General features: G+C 36.9%; 1 protein-coding gene across 7 annotated transcripts in view; it reads right to left on the bottom strand.

Annotated features, from left to right (window-relative positions):
* ATP9B (ATPase phospholipid transporting 9B (putative)) overlaps positions 1-17,414 on the bottom strand; it is a 359,772-nt gene that overhangs the window by 304,446 nt on the left and 37,912 nt on the right. For all 7 annotated transcript variants that reach the window (XM_071208595.1, XM_058277921.1, XM_071208596.1 and 4 more), the window contains exons 3-4: positions 6,099-6,249; positions 3,230-3,343 (exon numbers count right to left, since the gene is read on the bottom strand). In XM_071208595.1, the coding sequence (XP_071064696.1) occupies positions 3,230-3,343; positions 6,099-6,249 (265 nt within the window). The remainder of the gene's footprint in view (positions 1-3,229; positions 3,344-6,098; positions 6,250-17,414) is intronic.

Here is a 17,414-nt window from a genome sequence, read left to right as displayed (position 1 = left end):
TAGGGGAAACTGACTTGGCCCAGTGGTTAGGGCGTCCGTCTACCACATGGGAGGTCCGTGGTTCAAACCCCGGGCCTCCTTGACCCATGTGGAGCTGGCCCATGTGCAGCGCTTATGCGCGCAAGGAGTGCCCTGTCACGCAGGGGTGTCCCCGGCATAGCGGAGCCCCACGCGCAAGGAGTACGCCCCGTAAGGAGAGCCGCCCAGCACGAAAGGAAGTGCAGCCTGCCCAGGAATGGCGCCGCCCACACTTCCCGTGCCGCTGACGACAACAGAAGCGGACAAAGAAACAAGACGCAGCAAATAGACACAGAGAACAGACAACCGGGGGAGGTGGGGAATTAGGTAAAAATAAATAAATCTTTAAAAAAAAAAAAAAAGACTTTTAAGATTTTTAGGAATTTCTCAGACTATCACTATTTAAGATAAAAGAAATTTCAATCCAAGATGCAGATAATATTTAAGTGGTAAATACAATTGCATAAATTTATGAAAAGAAGGGACTAGAAATAAAAAACTTTAAAATCAGAAATACAGTTGTATGTTTTCTGTATTATAAAATTTCTGTAACGCTACACACAGTTTTTCTTTAAAAATGGAAAAATTAATACATTTTTAAAATGAGAGTTCCAGGGAGTACACAATCCACAGAATTACTTGCACATGTACATAAAGAAGCAGGTACAGGATTGCTTGTTGCAACATAGTTCATTACAGAAAAATTAGAAACAACCTAAAGGCTGCTTTCCCAGGAGAATAGACAAATCAATTATGATATATTCATATAATGGAATACTTCAGAGACGCAGAAAATAAATGAACTAGGTATGTGTCAACATGTACACATTTTACAAAACTAACGTTAGGCCAATAAAGTAACAAAAAGATAGAGTAAGATAACCTTTTATAAAATTTTAAGGCATGCAAAACAATATTGTATACTGTTTTAATGACACGTACCTAAGTACTACAATTATGAAGAGACACAAGGCAATCATAATTCTCAAATTCAGAAAGAAGTTACCTCCAGTGGAGAGGAAAGTGAGAAAGAAAGGAGGAAAGGTCACCTACTAACTCCTCCCTATGGCAACCCAGCTTTAACAATAACTTTTAAAATTCTGTTGTCCCTGCTTCAGGGTCTCTTCTTTGTGTGATTCTATGCAAAAGACACAAAAGGAAAAGCCGAAGGTCCCACCCAGAACAAAGCCCTCGCATTCTTCCTTCAGGCTCTCCCCAGACCGGACCAAGCGCAGGTGCCCTCCGTGATCCCCATTTCCAGCCACTCAGCGGCTCTCACAGCATTCCTGCCACAGAGACCTCCTGACAGTCCTAGCACGGGCCAAGCACCTGGCAGCTCCAAGACCTTCTGCCACTACCACCCACTCCGCCCACAACGCTCTTCCCCCAGCACTTACAGGGCTCGTTCCCTAGCACCCAGATGTCATCTGAGTGCCACTGCCTCAGGAGGGCCTTTCTGGAGCACCTACCTAAAAGAAGCGCCCAGCATTCTCTATCCCCTTATCCAGCCGTACAGTTTCTTCCTTACAGTCTTATCATCTATTTTATGTAGTGTCTTTCTCCCCCAAGACCATAAGCTCCAGTAGAATAGGATTTTGCCTGTCTTGTTCACCACTGTATCAGCATTGCCTAGACAAGTGCCTGACACAAAGGACTGGCTGATAAAAAGAAATGTATACTTCAATTCATATACATTTTAGTTCTTTTTCCCCTTATTCTAATATATATACCTTCAATGATTGCTATTAAATACTTATTCTAAACTTCATTATTTAAAGCTACACAATATTGTAGTATGTCCATGGGATACAGCATCGCTTAAACCATCCACTGTTAGGTATTTGACTTTTTAAAATAATTTTGGTCATTAAAAATAATAATGGACATTCTACAGAAACTGATCATTACTTTAAGATAAATTTCTCAAATAAAAATGCTTTATCTATTTTTAAGGTCTTTGATATACAACCAAACTACTCTCCAAAAAGGCTATACAGATTTACATATTTAAATTAACAGCAGATAAATACCCATATCTTTACATTCTAACCAAAGCTCAACACTAGTATCTCTTTCAATTTTGCTAATCACTGAAAGATATCCAATTACTAATAATTTTGTACTTATATTACACATAAAGTTACCTTCATTTCTCCATCCTAAAATAAGTTTATGTGAGCAGGAAGTCACTATAACTTCTTAAGCATAACTGTAATAATGGATACACAAGACAGACTGACTTGGAAAAGGAGACAAAAAGATAAAGTGCGCTATACCATCTGTATTATAACTAAGATTTCTTTCCCCCCTCCCAGTTATCCCTACTTCATATCAGATAGCATCTGTTAGAGGTAAGGAGGCCACGCAAACCCAAACAGATACCCTCAGCATTCCAATTTTTAGTGGTAGAATTAGGTGGAAAACTTTAGTACTACTCTGTTTTTTCATTAAAGGAATAATCTTACATTGGTCCTTGCTCAGATTACTCTGGTAATCTGATGGAAAGGGAACAAACCAAAACAGCAGTACATCTTTCTAGGTGAAGGAATGAAGAGAATATACAAACTAATACAGGAAGATCAAAAAACAGTATAAAACTATCAAGACATGATAAGTTTTAAACACATTCAGTACGTATCATTTGCCTTTCAAAAATACTTCATACACAGAGCTGTCAACCAGAAATTATATGTTCTGCATTTAGCTCCGTTAGAATTTTCACCATCAGCCAAAGAAAAGATTGCCCATCTCCTGGCTGTAGAGAGACTAACTGAACACACCCCACAAGCCCTACAGCATCATTCCAAAAGCTCAGCGCAGAAGGGAAGTAAGCCAGGGGGGCGGACTTGGTGCCCCAGGGGGGCAGACTTGGTGCCCAGAGGGTGGGTGCAGAAGGTGGAGGGAGGGAAGCTAGCTGGCGGACGCCCTGCCTTAGACAGGTGCAGAATGTCTCCATGCCCTCAGCTGCTGGCAGACACTTCACTTAAAAGACGACAAGTGGAGACCAAAAGCCCCACAGCTCTGCAGGCAGGACATGCTGTTTCGCTTCCTACGTGGCACAATGCAAGTTAGGAAAACATAATTCTTTAAGTCTTTTAACAAAAGTTCTATGGAAAACAGTACACCATGTTTTAAAAAGCTGATCAATCCTCAAAAGTACATTCTAAAATATTAAATAGTTTAAGTTAATTTTAAAAGTCTTTTCTTTTACCAGAGGAGCCCAGTAGGTGTAGAGATAGCCTATTTTCAATGCTGGTATAAACTGTGAGCAGGATACTATCAGAAAATAGAGATTCAAGAAAAACTTGAATTGTTCATATAAAACCTAAAAAGGAAAAGAGAAAATTAACACAATCTCTATGAGGAAAATCTTTAATATTTCACATAAACAAAATCAGCACAATATTTAACCATATTTCCATCAAGCAATAATGAGAATATGCCCTGATTCACAGTGCACTGATTAATTTTGATATTGGCTTTCTAAGAGCTATACTACATATAAAGAGAGGTTAAGGTTACTCCCAAATTACATTTAAAATAAACTTAAAAAAAAAAAAGACAATTAGAACTTTCAACTATATTAAAGATAAACTTGAAAATTTATCTTTTAACTTTCTTGCATGAAATTTTCCAATTTTCTACATTCACCTTCTATAAAGCTTTATAGGCATGTCAAAGCAAATTAAATAGTTAAATTCTTCCCAATATTAGCAAGGCAGTAAATATATTTATACAAATATATACTCTTACTACAACTCACAAAATTTTATAACAAAAGGTCTTATTAACCTTATATTTATGAAGTGTTTAAAAATAAATAAGATGTGATATCATATTTCCTAAATATGGATAGCCTTATGAAGCTCAAACAAATGGGCAAAACATGCACAGGTATGACTTCATAAAATAAAGTGCCTTCATTTCTTTCTTTACTTTCTCAAAGTATAGAAATACTGATAACATAAAAGCACGGAAATACTGATAAAATCTTAAGGTATATAAATTACAGGCTAATTTTCTGGGAGAAAGCTACCTGTATATTCATTATAATCTCTTGGAAGTAGCTCTTTCAACAATATTTTCAAATAAATTTAATTATTCAATAAAATTTCAGAAATGCCAATACTGCAAGTTTTGGTTTTTTATGAATTTAAATAGCTAGTTTTAAGGAACAAAACCCAAGATCTAGAATACTAATAGCTTCTATTTACAAGTGCCTCTGATTATTAGATTTAAATTGAAAATTAAAATGCAAGAGACCTCATGTTTACAGACAAGAAAAATTTAAATAGCACGCTATAGTTACAATCAAACTTGCAAATGAAAATCTCCTGGATCCATTCTTTTTTTGCCCAATATTGGAAGGTATGGAAATTTCACCAAAAAGAAAGCAATAGGTTAATTTCTTATTGTTGACTTAAAGTCTGGAAGCACAGTTTTTATATGATGAGGTTATCTGCATCATCATACATTTATATGTGACTGAAAAATTGGTTACAATGATAACACGTTTATATTCACAATCATGTTCAATTGCTGTCTGAAAATGTTTTGAATTATTTCATAAATTAATCTCAGCAGGAGAGAAAGCTCTCTTTTTCCTCACTGATTTCTTTAAAATCTCAGTTAGCATAAATTATATCTATTAGCAATTCAGAAATTGCCATTTGTGCTAAAATGGAACAGAATTCCTACTGTGCAATTACCAAATGTTTCTAAAATACTACATTTTAGATGAAAAGACTAATTTAAGAGACAATCTAAGAAAAAAGTCATGCACACGGTAACAGTTTTACAGACACATCAACAGGTATTTTCAGGAGATGGGCAACATTAGCAGCTTGTATGAATTTATCCTGATCAAAGTTAAGCTGCATTGTTGTCTTTAAACCACTATAATCAATACTTTACCGTCTACTTAATGAACTTTGTGACCTTTAGGAAAATGCACAATGCTTAACTAATCTGTGCGTATTTAATAATTTAAACCTAAGGAGAAAACAGTAGCTTCATTCGATAAAGAGAAGAATATTTATCTGCCTGAAAGACAGTATATATTTTATTATCCTGACAAAAGATCAGTCTTTTAATTATGGAACCATTAGTTTTGTGTGTCTTAATAAAGAAGCATATTAGACATCAAGCATTTGCCAACTATTGGATGGATAAGGGGGGAGGGATCAATGCTCAATATAAAGTCAGCAAGATTATTTAAATTAAAACGTAAAAGATAAAGCAGCCTTGTTACAAGTAATCAAGAGATTTTCTTGCAAAATAGAATAAAAGTCAGTACATAAACCATGTTAAGGATTTGATATAAAAACATAATCAGCATCAGCCTCCTTTTGCCTCTGGAAAGTCAAATCAATCCGTCTGTTAAAATAGGAAATGATCCACAAAATTGATTCTACTATTCTAAACACATATAAATGTGGTTTTGTAATTTAAGGCAGCAATAACTAAATAAATACATAATGTTCAATGCTTAAATTTAGTGTAATACCTAATTAAAGATGACTAATACTCTAACCATGTAACCAGGCCTGAAATTACAATTTAAAGCAGAAAAGATATCTATATATACTCATATTATGTATATTTTGGTACTGTCCCATATTTGGGTTAAAAAATACTTTCACTTTTCACTATGAAGCTCCTTGGCAGGCTTTAAACACTGTACTTCCAGTTTTCCCTCAATCAAATAAAATTAATGACTTACTTTTTTATATGTTTTACTTAGCTCCTGCTCATTATTTCTACAATGATATATTTCTGCAATCATATAAATATGATGCTTTATCAAGCACTAAAAGCAATAATCAATTTGTAAATGTTCTAGAATTGAACTCTATGATGCAGCCATTAAAAATGCATATTCATCACTTTACAATTATTTGAAATACAAATGGTTCAAAGCAAAAGGGTGATGATTTGGATATGACACAGTTAACCAAGGGAAAAACTAAGGCCAAAAAAACCAGTGACTTAGATAAGAGTCTCAACAGGCTTTTTCGTGAAACAAAGGAAGCCAACAACCTCTGCTAGGCAACCTCTCCTCAAGAATTTAATAGTCTTACCCCAGGTAAAAAGGTAAATACATTGTATTTTTGATTTTTTATAGAATTTCTGGGATGTTTCTCTTCACACTTTTCAGGACATCCAAGCCATACTGTGCGAGCTTTCAGTTCTTTCTTTCTCTGACAAATATTTATCAGCCAGTCACAGCAACTGCATGAAACAAAAGATACATATTTTATATGATTTTTTTTAAGTTTTAAAAGCTAATTCAACATAATTAAGAGTCAATACAGATTGTTTCACTATGTACCAGACACGAATAGCAAACCTAAGGCTGTGTGTTTTGTATTTTTAAGTCAGTTACACAAATTTTGATTTGACATAAAAATACTGACAAAGACTTGTATATTTTAAGTGCATAATGGTTTCTGGGACCTCAGGGAAATTATCTTCCCGGTTTAGATGCTCTTATTGGCAAAATAAAACCATTAATATTCTGAGGCAGTCAATGCACTATATGTTGGGAAAAGATACAGCTATCGATTATTGGCAGTTCTCAATGCACCACTCAGGGTTTCAATGATGATAAAGATCCTTGGATATCAATTAATCCAGGATGTGCCTCTCTCTCTTCTCTAAAGTAATCACTTTTCCTCCTTAAAAAAAATTGCTTTTCCAGTAGCATTAACTAATAAAATATTGTATAATAACTTCAGGCTCAATTCAATGTTTAAAAAGAATATTAATGTTTAATGTGATATTTTAATGATAAAAGTTTGATTGTATTTCCACATAGTTATCTTCATCTAAGCAATAAATACTTTAATTCTACATTTATCCTTGTTCCCACAGTCTCATGATTCCAGGAACACAGACTCTTCTCCCTCCTTGCCATCTTCACCATTATTTTTGAATGGTGTATAAAGTTTCCAGTGGGATAATCTTTCTCATAGTATCTCAGAATATGATTAAAGGGTTATCAGGTTCATCTCTATAAAGCACAAAATAATCATAAATTTAAACTTAAGAATTAAAAACTTCGTTTAATTCAAAATTCAAAAATGCAGAGACTCCAAATGGTGTATTAAGGGAAACTGCTAAATCTCATTCTCTAAATGTACACAAGGCTACAATAGCAACCAGCTGTGCAACGTTCCTTTTGTGACAAAAGAAGATCAAAGTTAACATGAAGCTTTGTGGGAGAAATGACAGTCTTAAAAGATAGAATCATAAAATAATACCGACACATTAGAACCTATGTATATAAACCTCATGCTATCTTTCAAGTTGGGGTGCTATCCCTTTACCCCAGGAATAATGACATCACTCTTCGGACATCACTTTCTCATTAGAAAAGTCACATCACAAACATTACAAAGTTGGACGCGTCGCTTTTATAAATCACCCCTCGTGAATGAGTACGTGCACAGGAGTGTTTTAAAGTCAAATCCAGACCATACATCTGGAATCTCCACCTAATGCCTGGCTCGTGCTCTGGAAGGGCCAAAACTTGCTGTCCAGAAGCTCTGGAGCCGAAGGGTGTGTGGGCAGCAGCTACCACTGAGCTCTAGTGACCTCGAAAAGCCTTTCTGGGACACAGCTGGTGCCAGGGGCCAAGGACCAGCTATACAAGCTGGGCTCCAGGACCCCCACCCAGCAACAGCCTGAGAGGACAAAGAAAGAACCGACCCTGCAATTCCTATGTGTAAAAATGGAAATTTCTTAGCACTGTCATTTTTTAAAAATATATATCAGAACAGAAAGCATCTCCATGTATAAGATACCCTATAGTTTTATATCAGGATTATTATTAAAAAGTGACTTGAGATGATCAAAATAAGTATTGCCACCACTACTCATTTTTTGGTGGAGGAGGAAAGGGACTGGTCAAGTATACTTCAATAAAAGTGACATTTTATCTTGTACATGCTTGAATGAAACAAAAATTAAATAAAGTCTCAAATAAAATATAATAATCCTCAAATCACTACTTCTCACGTTCCTCTGTTGCCTTTACGGGACTGTCCAGATCCCCTCACTGGTCCACCTCTCCTCAGCCCCAGCCCACCTTAACACACCAAAGCAAAAATGCAACAACTGGGAGCTGCTCGCTTCTCTTCCAGGCTGCAGGCGAGCTGAGGGTGTCAGTTCTTTCCACAGCAGCACCACAGTCCTCATCCTCTGGTGCCAACTGCACCCCCAGGGTGCTGCCAGGCTGCCCTGCGCATCCAGATTGGGTATCGCCGTGAGCTGATCCCTGAACTGTGGGTCTCACCACCGCCTCAGCAGACCTGCAGCTGTGCCCTGCAGGTATCCCCCCCCACACACTGAAAGATGAGGGCCTCAGCTGGACACGACCACCAGTCAAGGATAGTGGACACCCACTCGCACACCAAAGCTCTTTGGAACATCTTCACTCTCCTGTGCTTCCTCTTCTCAGCCAAGCCCAAGGCATGGCATCCATTCAATAGAGGACTGAAATAAATGAACGCTATGAGCCAGGAACAATGCTCAATGGAACAAGCATGGACTTGAAAGCCATGTTTTTGGAGGCAATTCTCAGCAAGTGACCCCTGTCCACATCTTTATGCCATCACCTAAAAAGGTGCAGATGAGATCTGAGTTGGCCCATTACAAAATGCCAGGTACAGTGTCCACCACAGGGTAAGGAGTCAGTGAATGCAGCTACCATATAGCTGCCTCCCAGTATCACCTTCTAAGGGACAGCATCCTCACATCACAGATTCTGGCACAAAATTTATGAGTATCTGTGCTGTCCAATGAAGCATCCACTGGCCCCATGTGGCTACTTTAATTTTAATTAACCAAAATTAAAATTCAGTTCCTCAGTCACACTAGCACATTTCAAGGGCTAATCAGCCCCATGTGACTAGAGGCTACCAGACTGGACATCACAGATCTAGAATATTCTCATCATCATAGAAAGTTCTACTGAACAGCACTGGTCACACAAAGCATACCATAAACAGGTACAATAGGTGAAATACAGAACTCTCCATACACTTCTCACCAACATTTAAATACACCAAAAATTCTTCAGGAATGTATTCAGATATAATTTTTTGTTCTGCCACAATTACCTCACCTGCTATTTTAACAGACAAAAGTCATACAGATCTAAGATGAAATAGATGATAGGGAAAGCTAGGTATTTCAAAATGTATATATAAGATTTAGGAAATGTTTATGAAGAGATCTACCACATACATGCAAATACAGCATATACAGTACTTATGCTAGTATAAACACATTCTCCTACAGGCAAAGACCCCATAAATGCAAAACCTCATTATATCTCTATAACAGGAACACTGAGCACATCATTAAGAATAAAAGCCCTAACATCAGTACCACTGTCCAGCAACCATGTGAAACTTACACTTCACTGACACCAAGTCTTACCCTCTACAAACTCTAAATAGAATACCAAGGTCTTAAATCACATATACATTCAAGTTTATAAATTTTTCCTCTATATACAAAATACTGAGATGTCTATACTTCCGAGATGTACTCTAAGTAACAGACACTATTTTGCTACTAACATGTTAACAAATAAAAGTACTATGACTAGTTATTTCATTGTGTACAAAATAGAAAATCAAATCATGGTGAGGGTACCACTATCATATCACATGTACTTCACAAAACTGAATAAATACACTCACAAAAGGCTGGAAGGTTTAAAAGCCTAGGGCTCCACAAGAATTGCCACTGGATTTTGCAAGTCAGGAAACACTATGAAAAAAGGCAAACAGGGATAAATACACATAAATTCTTTTATAAAAGGCAGGCAGGGAACTTTAACACTGAGAGAAAGACAAAAACCTCAAAGGCAAGGGAACGCCTGTAACCAACGAAGTTTGTATAACTCTTGTTGAGCTGTAGAGCTCAGAGGAAAAGGGAGTTTTAGTTCTAAGGAAGCTTTTGAGAGCCATGTAATTTGAGTAAAACATACTGTAAAGTACTTACAAATAAGAGGGAAACCCCAAAAAAGTAGTCCTTAGAAGAAAATACCTGGGAGCTTTATCTGGTAACATCTCTATAACATGCTAAACATTTTCTAAATTATTAATTGTCCAAATAAATGCTTTTCCATTCAGATATCAATTGCCTTACCCCATGCTGAGTCAAATTAAAACTAAACTCACACACTTTTTCTTAAAATGTTTTAGGATTAGTAGCTTTTCACAAATGCCTCTAAAGTCAGAATAAAGTGCTAATATAAAGCATTTTTCAGGTAACACAATCCTCTCTTCTAAAATTTAAACCAGCCATAACTAAGTAATTCCCCAAAAAGTGAGATCCTCTAGCCAAACAAAAACTTCAGCAATTACACCTAGCTGGAACCTTTGGTTCCCAGGCCAAGGTCCACAACAGCCCTCCCGCTACTCGGACTAGACATTCTCCCACGCCTCTGTACCCTAAAGGTGCGCTGCAGGTTAATAAGAAGAATACAAACCATTTTGGAACCAAGAACAACCCAGCATTTGATATCGCCTTCACTTCTTATGGAAATGCCATTCAGTGGCCCCACTTGCAGAGGAACAAAGTGTTTTTTGATAACAAGAGAAATATAACTCTCGTGAGAAAGAAATCAAGCCAGACCAAAGAACTATAGTACCTCGATATGCATTATAGTCATGAGCATGAAGAAAAAGTCACAGTTTAAATTACAGAAAAAAACTTCTGACGTGTCAAAGTTGGATCTTAAACCACAAAGAAATTAAAGCCTACACAGTCCACAAAGTTAAAAATAGTAATTTAAAAATATGATTTTCTACTCACAGAATCTACAAATAAATACACTGAAATGTTTACAATTTATTACTATGAATTACAACCTGACTATAGTACAATGTTCACAAACATTTTCTTCCTGCAAATAATGTAACTAATTTTATATATATCCTATTCTCTGATTCCTCATCTAATAATGTCAATGTCAATAACTCCTAATTTTATAATGCCTGGCATTTAGGAAATAAAAAGGCAACAGACACTCAAGATGAAAAATTTATAAGAAATAAAGGAAAAATATCGCTAACTATATAATTTAGTTCTGAAGATGCAGTTTTTTATTTCAATAACAATTTTTCAGTGTAGCAGATGCCTACTGAACGAGAATATGACAATAGCTCAGGTTACTTCACATCCCATATGACAATGAGACATTTCTTAATGTCAAATAAACTGCTTAAAGCCTGCCAAGATGGATCAATTAGCTTTTCCCACATGATCATAATTTATTAAGTCAAAGACAATATACAAATCAAACATCCCTTATGGAGCTGTCTTAATATTCCTAAAACATGAGTATTACATGACTTTCTAGGCAGAAAATCCCAAGGAATCTATAAAAGCACACTTAGATCCAGGCAATGAGTTCAACAAGATCACAGGATACAAAATAAAAGTACAAAAATCCAATATCACTTACAATCACTCAAAAAAAATGAAATACTTAGTAAATCTATGAAACACTGACTAAAATATCAAACTATATCTAAATAAATGAAGAAATACTCTACGCTCATGGTCTAGAAAAAATAGTAAAGATGTCAATTCCTCCCAAAGTGATAGACTGGCATAATGTAATTCCAAATTCCCAGCAAAGATTTTGCAAATATTGAGAAAATTATTCTGAAACTTATATGGAAAGTCAAAGGAACTACAACTGCTAAAACAATTTTGGAAAGGAAGCATGGTGGAAGGAATCTATCCCATTTAAAAAACTTACATAGCTACAGTAACCAAGACTGTGTGATACTGGCAGAAGTATACACACAGATAATACGACAGAATGGAGAACCCAAAAGTAGCCTCACACAAGTACAGTCAACTAATTTTTGACAAAGGTACAAAAGTAACTCAACAGAGCAGAGAAAGTCCCTTCAACAAATGGTGCTAGAACACTTGGATATAGGCAGGCACAAAATTAACTTCAACCTAAAATTCTCACCTTTCACAAAATAATCAATTCAAAATAGATTGACATAGAAAATGTAAATTATAAAACTTTTAGATAAAAATCTAGAAGAAACTCTTCACAACATGGAGTTTGGTGAAGAGTTTTCTGAGACATGACACCAAAAGTACAATCCATTAAAAGGGAAAAAAAAAATGGATAAAAAGTGGACTTTATCGAAGTTAAAACTTGGAGCTGCAAAAGACAATTTCAGAATATGAAAAGAAGAATGAAAGAGAATATCTGCAAATACCTATCTGACAAAGGACTCACAGATAGAACATGTAATGAACTCTCAAAATTTACACCCCAAAGGTAATCACAAAGAAAATATCTGAAAAATAGATAAGGGAAATAAGAAACTCAAAATGGCACACTACCAAAAAAATAAATATGAAAGTAAGCATTAACAGAGCAATTAAAGAAGAAAAAAAGGTACAAGAATTCTAAAAACCAAACAGCAAAATGGCAAAGGAGAGTCCAGAACTATCAGTAGTTACTTGAAATATAAATGAATTAAACTCCCCAATCAAAAGCAGAACCTGGCATAATGGATTAAAAAGCATGACCCAACTGTATACTGTTTACAAAAGGCTTACCTTAAATTCAAAGACATTACTAGGTTGAAAGTGAAATATATAACATACAAATACACATACAAATACATACAAGTATATACCACACAAATAGTAACCAAAAGAGATCTGGGGTAGCTATACTAATACTAGATTAAACAGACTGAAGTCAAAAACTGTCAGGAAAGACAAAGAAGGTCATCATATACCAATAAAAGGGTATTTTCAACAAGAAGTCATAACATGTATAAATATATGTGTACTTAACAGCAGAGTTCCAAAATATATGAAGCAAATATTAAGAGATTTGAAGGGAGAAATAGACAGTTCTTACATTAATAGTAGGAGACTTAAATACACCACTGTCAATAATAGGCAAAAGATGAGTAAGGAAATATAAGACCTGAAAGATACTCTAAACCAACTAATCCTAACAGACACATATAGAATACTTCACTCAACAGCAGCAGAACATATGTTCCTCTCTAGTGCACACTGATCATTACCCAGGATAGATCTAATGTTAAGTCACAAAACAAGTTTCAAGACATTAAAATATATTGTAATCATACAAGCTATCTTCTCTGACCACAACTAAATGAAGTTAAAAATCAAAAGCAGGGGGAGAACTGGAAAATTCGCAAATACATGTATATTAAAAAACATACTCGGGAAGCAGATGTGGCTTAACAGACAGAGCGTCTGCCTTATATATAGAGGAGGTCCAAGAGTTCGATACCCAGGGCCTGCTGGCTTGTGTGGTGAGCTGGCCCACGCACAGTGCTGCTGCATGCAAGGAGTGCCCAGGCCATGCAGGGATGCCCCCACGTAAGGGTGCCCCCCACGCAAGAAGAGGCCCCTGTGCAAGGAGAGCCGCCCTGCGCAAAACCGCAGCTCACCCAGGAGTAGTGCCACACACACCGAGAGCTGATACAGCAAGATGACGCAACAAAAAAAGACACAGATCCCTAGTGCTGCCTGATGAGAATACAAGTAGACACAGAAGAATACATAGCGAATGGACACAGAGAGGAGACAATGGGGGGGAAATAATCTTTAAAAAAAAAAAAATACTCAACATACCAAACTTATGGGATGCAGCAAAGGCAATGCTGAGAGGGACGTTTAGCACTTGAAATGCTTACTTTAAAAAAGCAAAATGACCTCAAATCAGAGAGCTAACCTCACAACTAGAAGAATTAGAAAAAGAGATGTAAACTAAACCTGAAGCAGGCAGAAGGAAGGAAATAACAAAAACTAGAGTAGAGATAAACGAAATAGAAACTTAAACAATAGGGAATCAACAAAGCTTCAAAAGTTACTTCTTGAAAAGATCACTAAAATCAACAAACCTTGAGAAAAACTGACAAAGAAAAAGAGAGGAGACAAATAACTGAAATCAGAAATAAAAGAGAAGACATTACTAGCAACTCCAGAGATAAAAAGAATAGGATGAACAACTGTGTGTCAACAAATTAAATACCCTAGTTCAAATGTAAAAATCTCTATAAATACACAAGCTGTGTTCACAAACTCAAAAAGAAATACAAGCTATCAACATACCAGCAACAACATACAAAGAAATTGAGTTAGTAATCAAAAACCTCCCAACAAAGAAAGGCCAGGAAGCAGTTGGCCTCCATCGTGAATTTTACCAAATATTCCAAGCAGAATTAACACCAATCGTAATAAAACCTTCCATAAAACCGAAGTGGAGGGAACACTTCCTGACTCATTATATGAAACCAACAACACCCTAATACCAAAGCCAGATAAGGATAGCACTAGCAAAGAAAATTACACACCAAATATCCATTACAGATATAGATGCAAAAACACTCCACAAAATACTAGCAAGCTGACTACAACAGCATATTAAAGGAATTACAAACCATGATCAAGTGGCAATTATCCCAGGTATGCAAGGGTGGTTCAACATAAGAAAATCAATTCATACACAACATTTAATAAAATAGAGGACAAAAGTCACACGATCATCTCAATTGACACATAGAAGGCATTTAAAAAAATCCAGTACCCTACTCGATAAAAAGACTACAAAACTACAAATAGAAGGAAACTTCCTCAACAGGATAAACAGCATTTATGATAAACCCATAGCTCTCAGCCAACATCCTTTTCAATGGTAAAAAACTGAAAGCTTTCCCACTACAATCAGGAACAAGAGGATGCCCACTGTCACCACTGTTATTCAACACTGTCACAAATACTATTTAACAATGATCTGGAAGCTCAAGCCAGACCAATTAGGTTAAGAAAAATAAATAAAAGGCAACCAAATTGGAAAGGAAGGAGAAAACACTTTCCCTGTTTGCAGATGCCATGATCCTATACATAGTAAATCCTGAAAAGTACACAATAAAGCTACTAGAACTAAGAAAACGAATTCACCAAAGTGGCAGGATACAAGATCAGCATGCAAAAATATGTAGTGTTGACGGAGGGCAAGATGGTGTTGAATTAAGTACACACTCATCATCTCTCTCACAAAAAATGGCTGAGCGGAGGCAAAATCCTACCCAAGTGAGCTGTTTTGGGAACCCGCAAAGCAGGAGGCTTCAGGGCATCAATCTAAAGAGAGCACGACAAAAAGATCGATTGCTCAAGGTAAAACCATGAGTTTCTGGCACTTGACGCTGCAGCTGCCAGACAACTAAACCCCACCCTCAAGGCAGGAAACTACTCTCACCATCACCCAGCCGGAGGAGGCATACTGGGAGAGCAGGAGGGTTCTGCTGAAGGGTGGAGAGAGGTTTCCCCTGTGAGTCTGAATGCCTGGCAAGCTTTGAGGAACATACCAGGTGGCTTGAAGAGACACCAGGAAGAGGGGAGAGGCGAATCTGCTGAGGCAGCCTGATTTCCCTGGGACAGGGAAAATTGGCCTGGGAGAAGGCAGAGTCAGGCAATTTAACTAGTCCAGTGGTGAGTACTATGAAAACTTAAGCTCCCCTAAGGGAGTGGGAGAGTAGGAGGCACTTAATAAGCTTCCAAGAGCCTATTTAGGGTTCCCTGAAATGAGAGGGTGCTCTCGAAGAAGGTTGAGAGTCATTTTTTTTTCTGCAGTGAGTTAAGTCACCAGGGTCCAATTTGAATTTCAACAGGGAACTCTCACCCAGGCTATGGGGTCCTGCTGCTCTGGGAAAGAAAGAAATAAGATAAAGCTGACACAACAAGATGACACAACAAAAAGAAATACAGATTTCCAAGGTGCCGCTGATAAGAATAAAAGCGGTCACAGAAGAACACACAGCAAATGGACACAGAGAGCAGACAACTGGTGGGGGGGGGGGGCAAGAGAGAGAAATAATAAATCTTTCAAAAAAAAAAAAAAGAAATAATAGAAAGGGGAAAGGACAGATACCTAATCAGCAGGAATTTTCCAATAGCAAAGAGTCAATCCTGCCCTAGGGAAAGTGACTTGATAGCTTTCTAAAGAGCTAATCGAAAGCTAATCAACCCGACAGGAAAGTTTTAGCTCAGTGGAGGAGTTTCTGCCTTGAATATACAAGGTCCCTAGCTGCATTTCCAGCTCCTCTTAGAGTAGTGACCCACCAGGATATTAAGCATCTAGCTGATACTTCAGGACAGGGAAAACACAGAATTATTCTTGTATTAACTTCTCTTGGGTATCTTATTTTTCTTAAAAAAGGTTCTTTTTGGGAAGTGGCTGTGGTTCAATCAGTTGGGCTCCTGTCTACCATATGGGAGGGCCTGGGTCATGTTCCAGGACCTCCTTATAAAGGCAAACCAGGCCCACGCGCTGCAGAGCTGACAGCCTGTGCTGCAGAGAGCTGGCACAGCAGAGACAAGCAGACACAGAAAAGCACGCAGGGAATGGACACAGAACAGCAAAAACAAGCCGCAAAAGGGGGGGGGGGTAAATAAATAAAATCTTAAAAAAAAAAATTTCTTTTTAAAAAATTTAACTTAGTTTACTTGCTAAAATTAAAATAAAACCTATTTCAAAATCTGCAGAATGAAGGCTTCAGGGTAATTAATTGATAATTACTGGTAGCCTGAGAGGATCCACAGGGCCTTAAGAGGGAAGGCTGTTTTTCCTTGGTGTTTGGCTGACTGCAGGCTTATGGGTTTGTCTGTTTTTTTTGTTTTCTTGTCTTTCTTTCCTCTTTATCCACCCCCTCCCCCCTTTTTCTTTCTCTCCTCTTTTTTTTCATTAGGTGCTGCCAGCTTGTTTCTTATTTGCTATGTTTCTACTTTCTTGACTTCCTCTTTTCTGTGGCTATCACCGCTATCTCTTTTCCTTCCTGAATCTATTTTCCACTTTCTGTTATTACTCTTACATTCCACCTCTCTTTGTTTAGTACCCAATTTTTCTGGTTTTTCATTTCTAACTTTTCTTATCCATTTTCTATCTTTTATTAACGCTTTGTCTTTTTGGCCCTTTTCTCTTTCCCTCTCTCCTCATCAGTCTGGCCTTTAAACTCATTCTATATACTTTTCCACATTGTTTCCTATTTCACTGTACGTACTCCACTTTTTTATTCCTATAGCTCTACACTACTTACATGAGTTAAATACTCGTTTTTGTAAATCTTATATGGTTCCTCTACAAATTTTTATTATTATTATTACTATTATCCTTGTTCTTTTCTTACTTCTTTTGCTTTCTCTGGCCCTAATCTTCTTCCTTCAAGGGAACTTAGACAACAACAAGGAAACAGAATAAGAACAAAGTGTTAAAGAGAAAACACAAACACCTAAAACAGCACACATATAAAACCCTAGACTAGAGGGAGAAGCTAATCAACTGAATAAATCCATCAAGATAA

The sequence above is a fragment of the Dasypus novemcinctus genome, chromosome 16 (assembly GCF_030445035.2).
Source record: "Dasypus novemcinctus isolate mDasNov1 chromosome 16, mDasNov1.1.hap2, whole genome shotgun sequence".
Taxonomy (NCBI): domain Eukaryota; kingdom Metazoa; phylum Chordata; class Mammalia; order Cingulata; family Dasypodidae; genus Dasypus; species Dasypus novemcinctus.
This window is presented reverse-complemented; position numbering and strand designations above follow the sequence as displayed.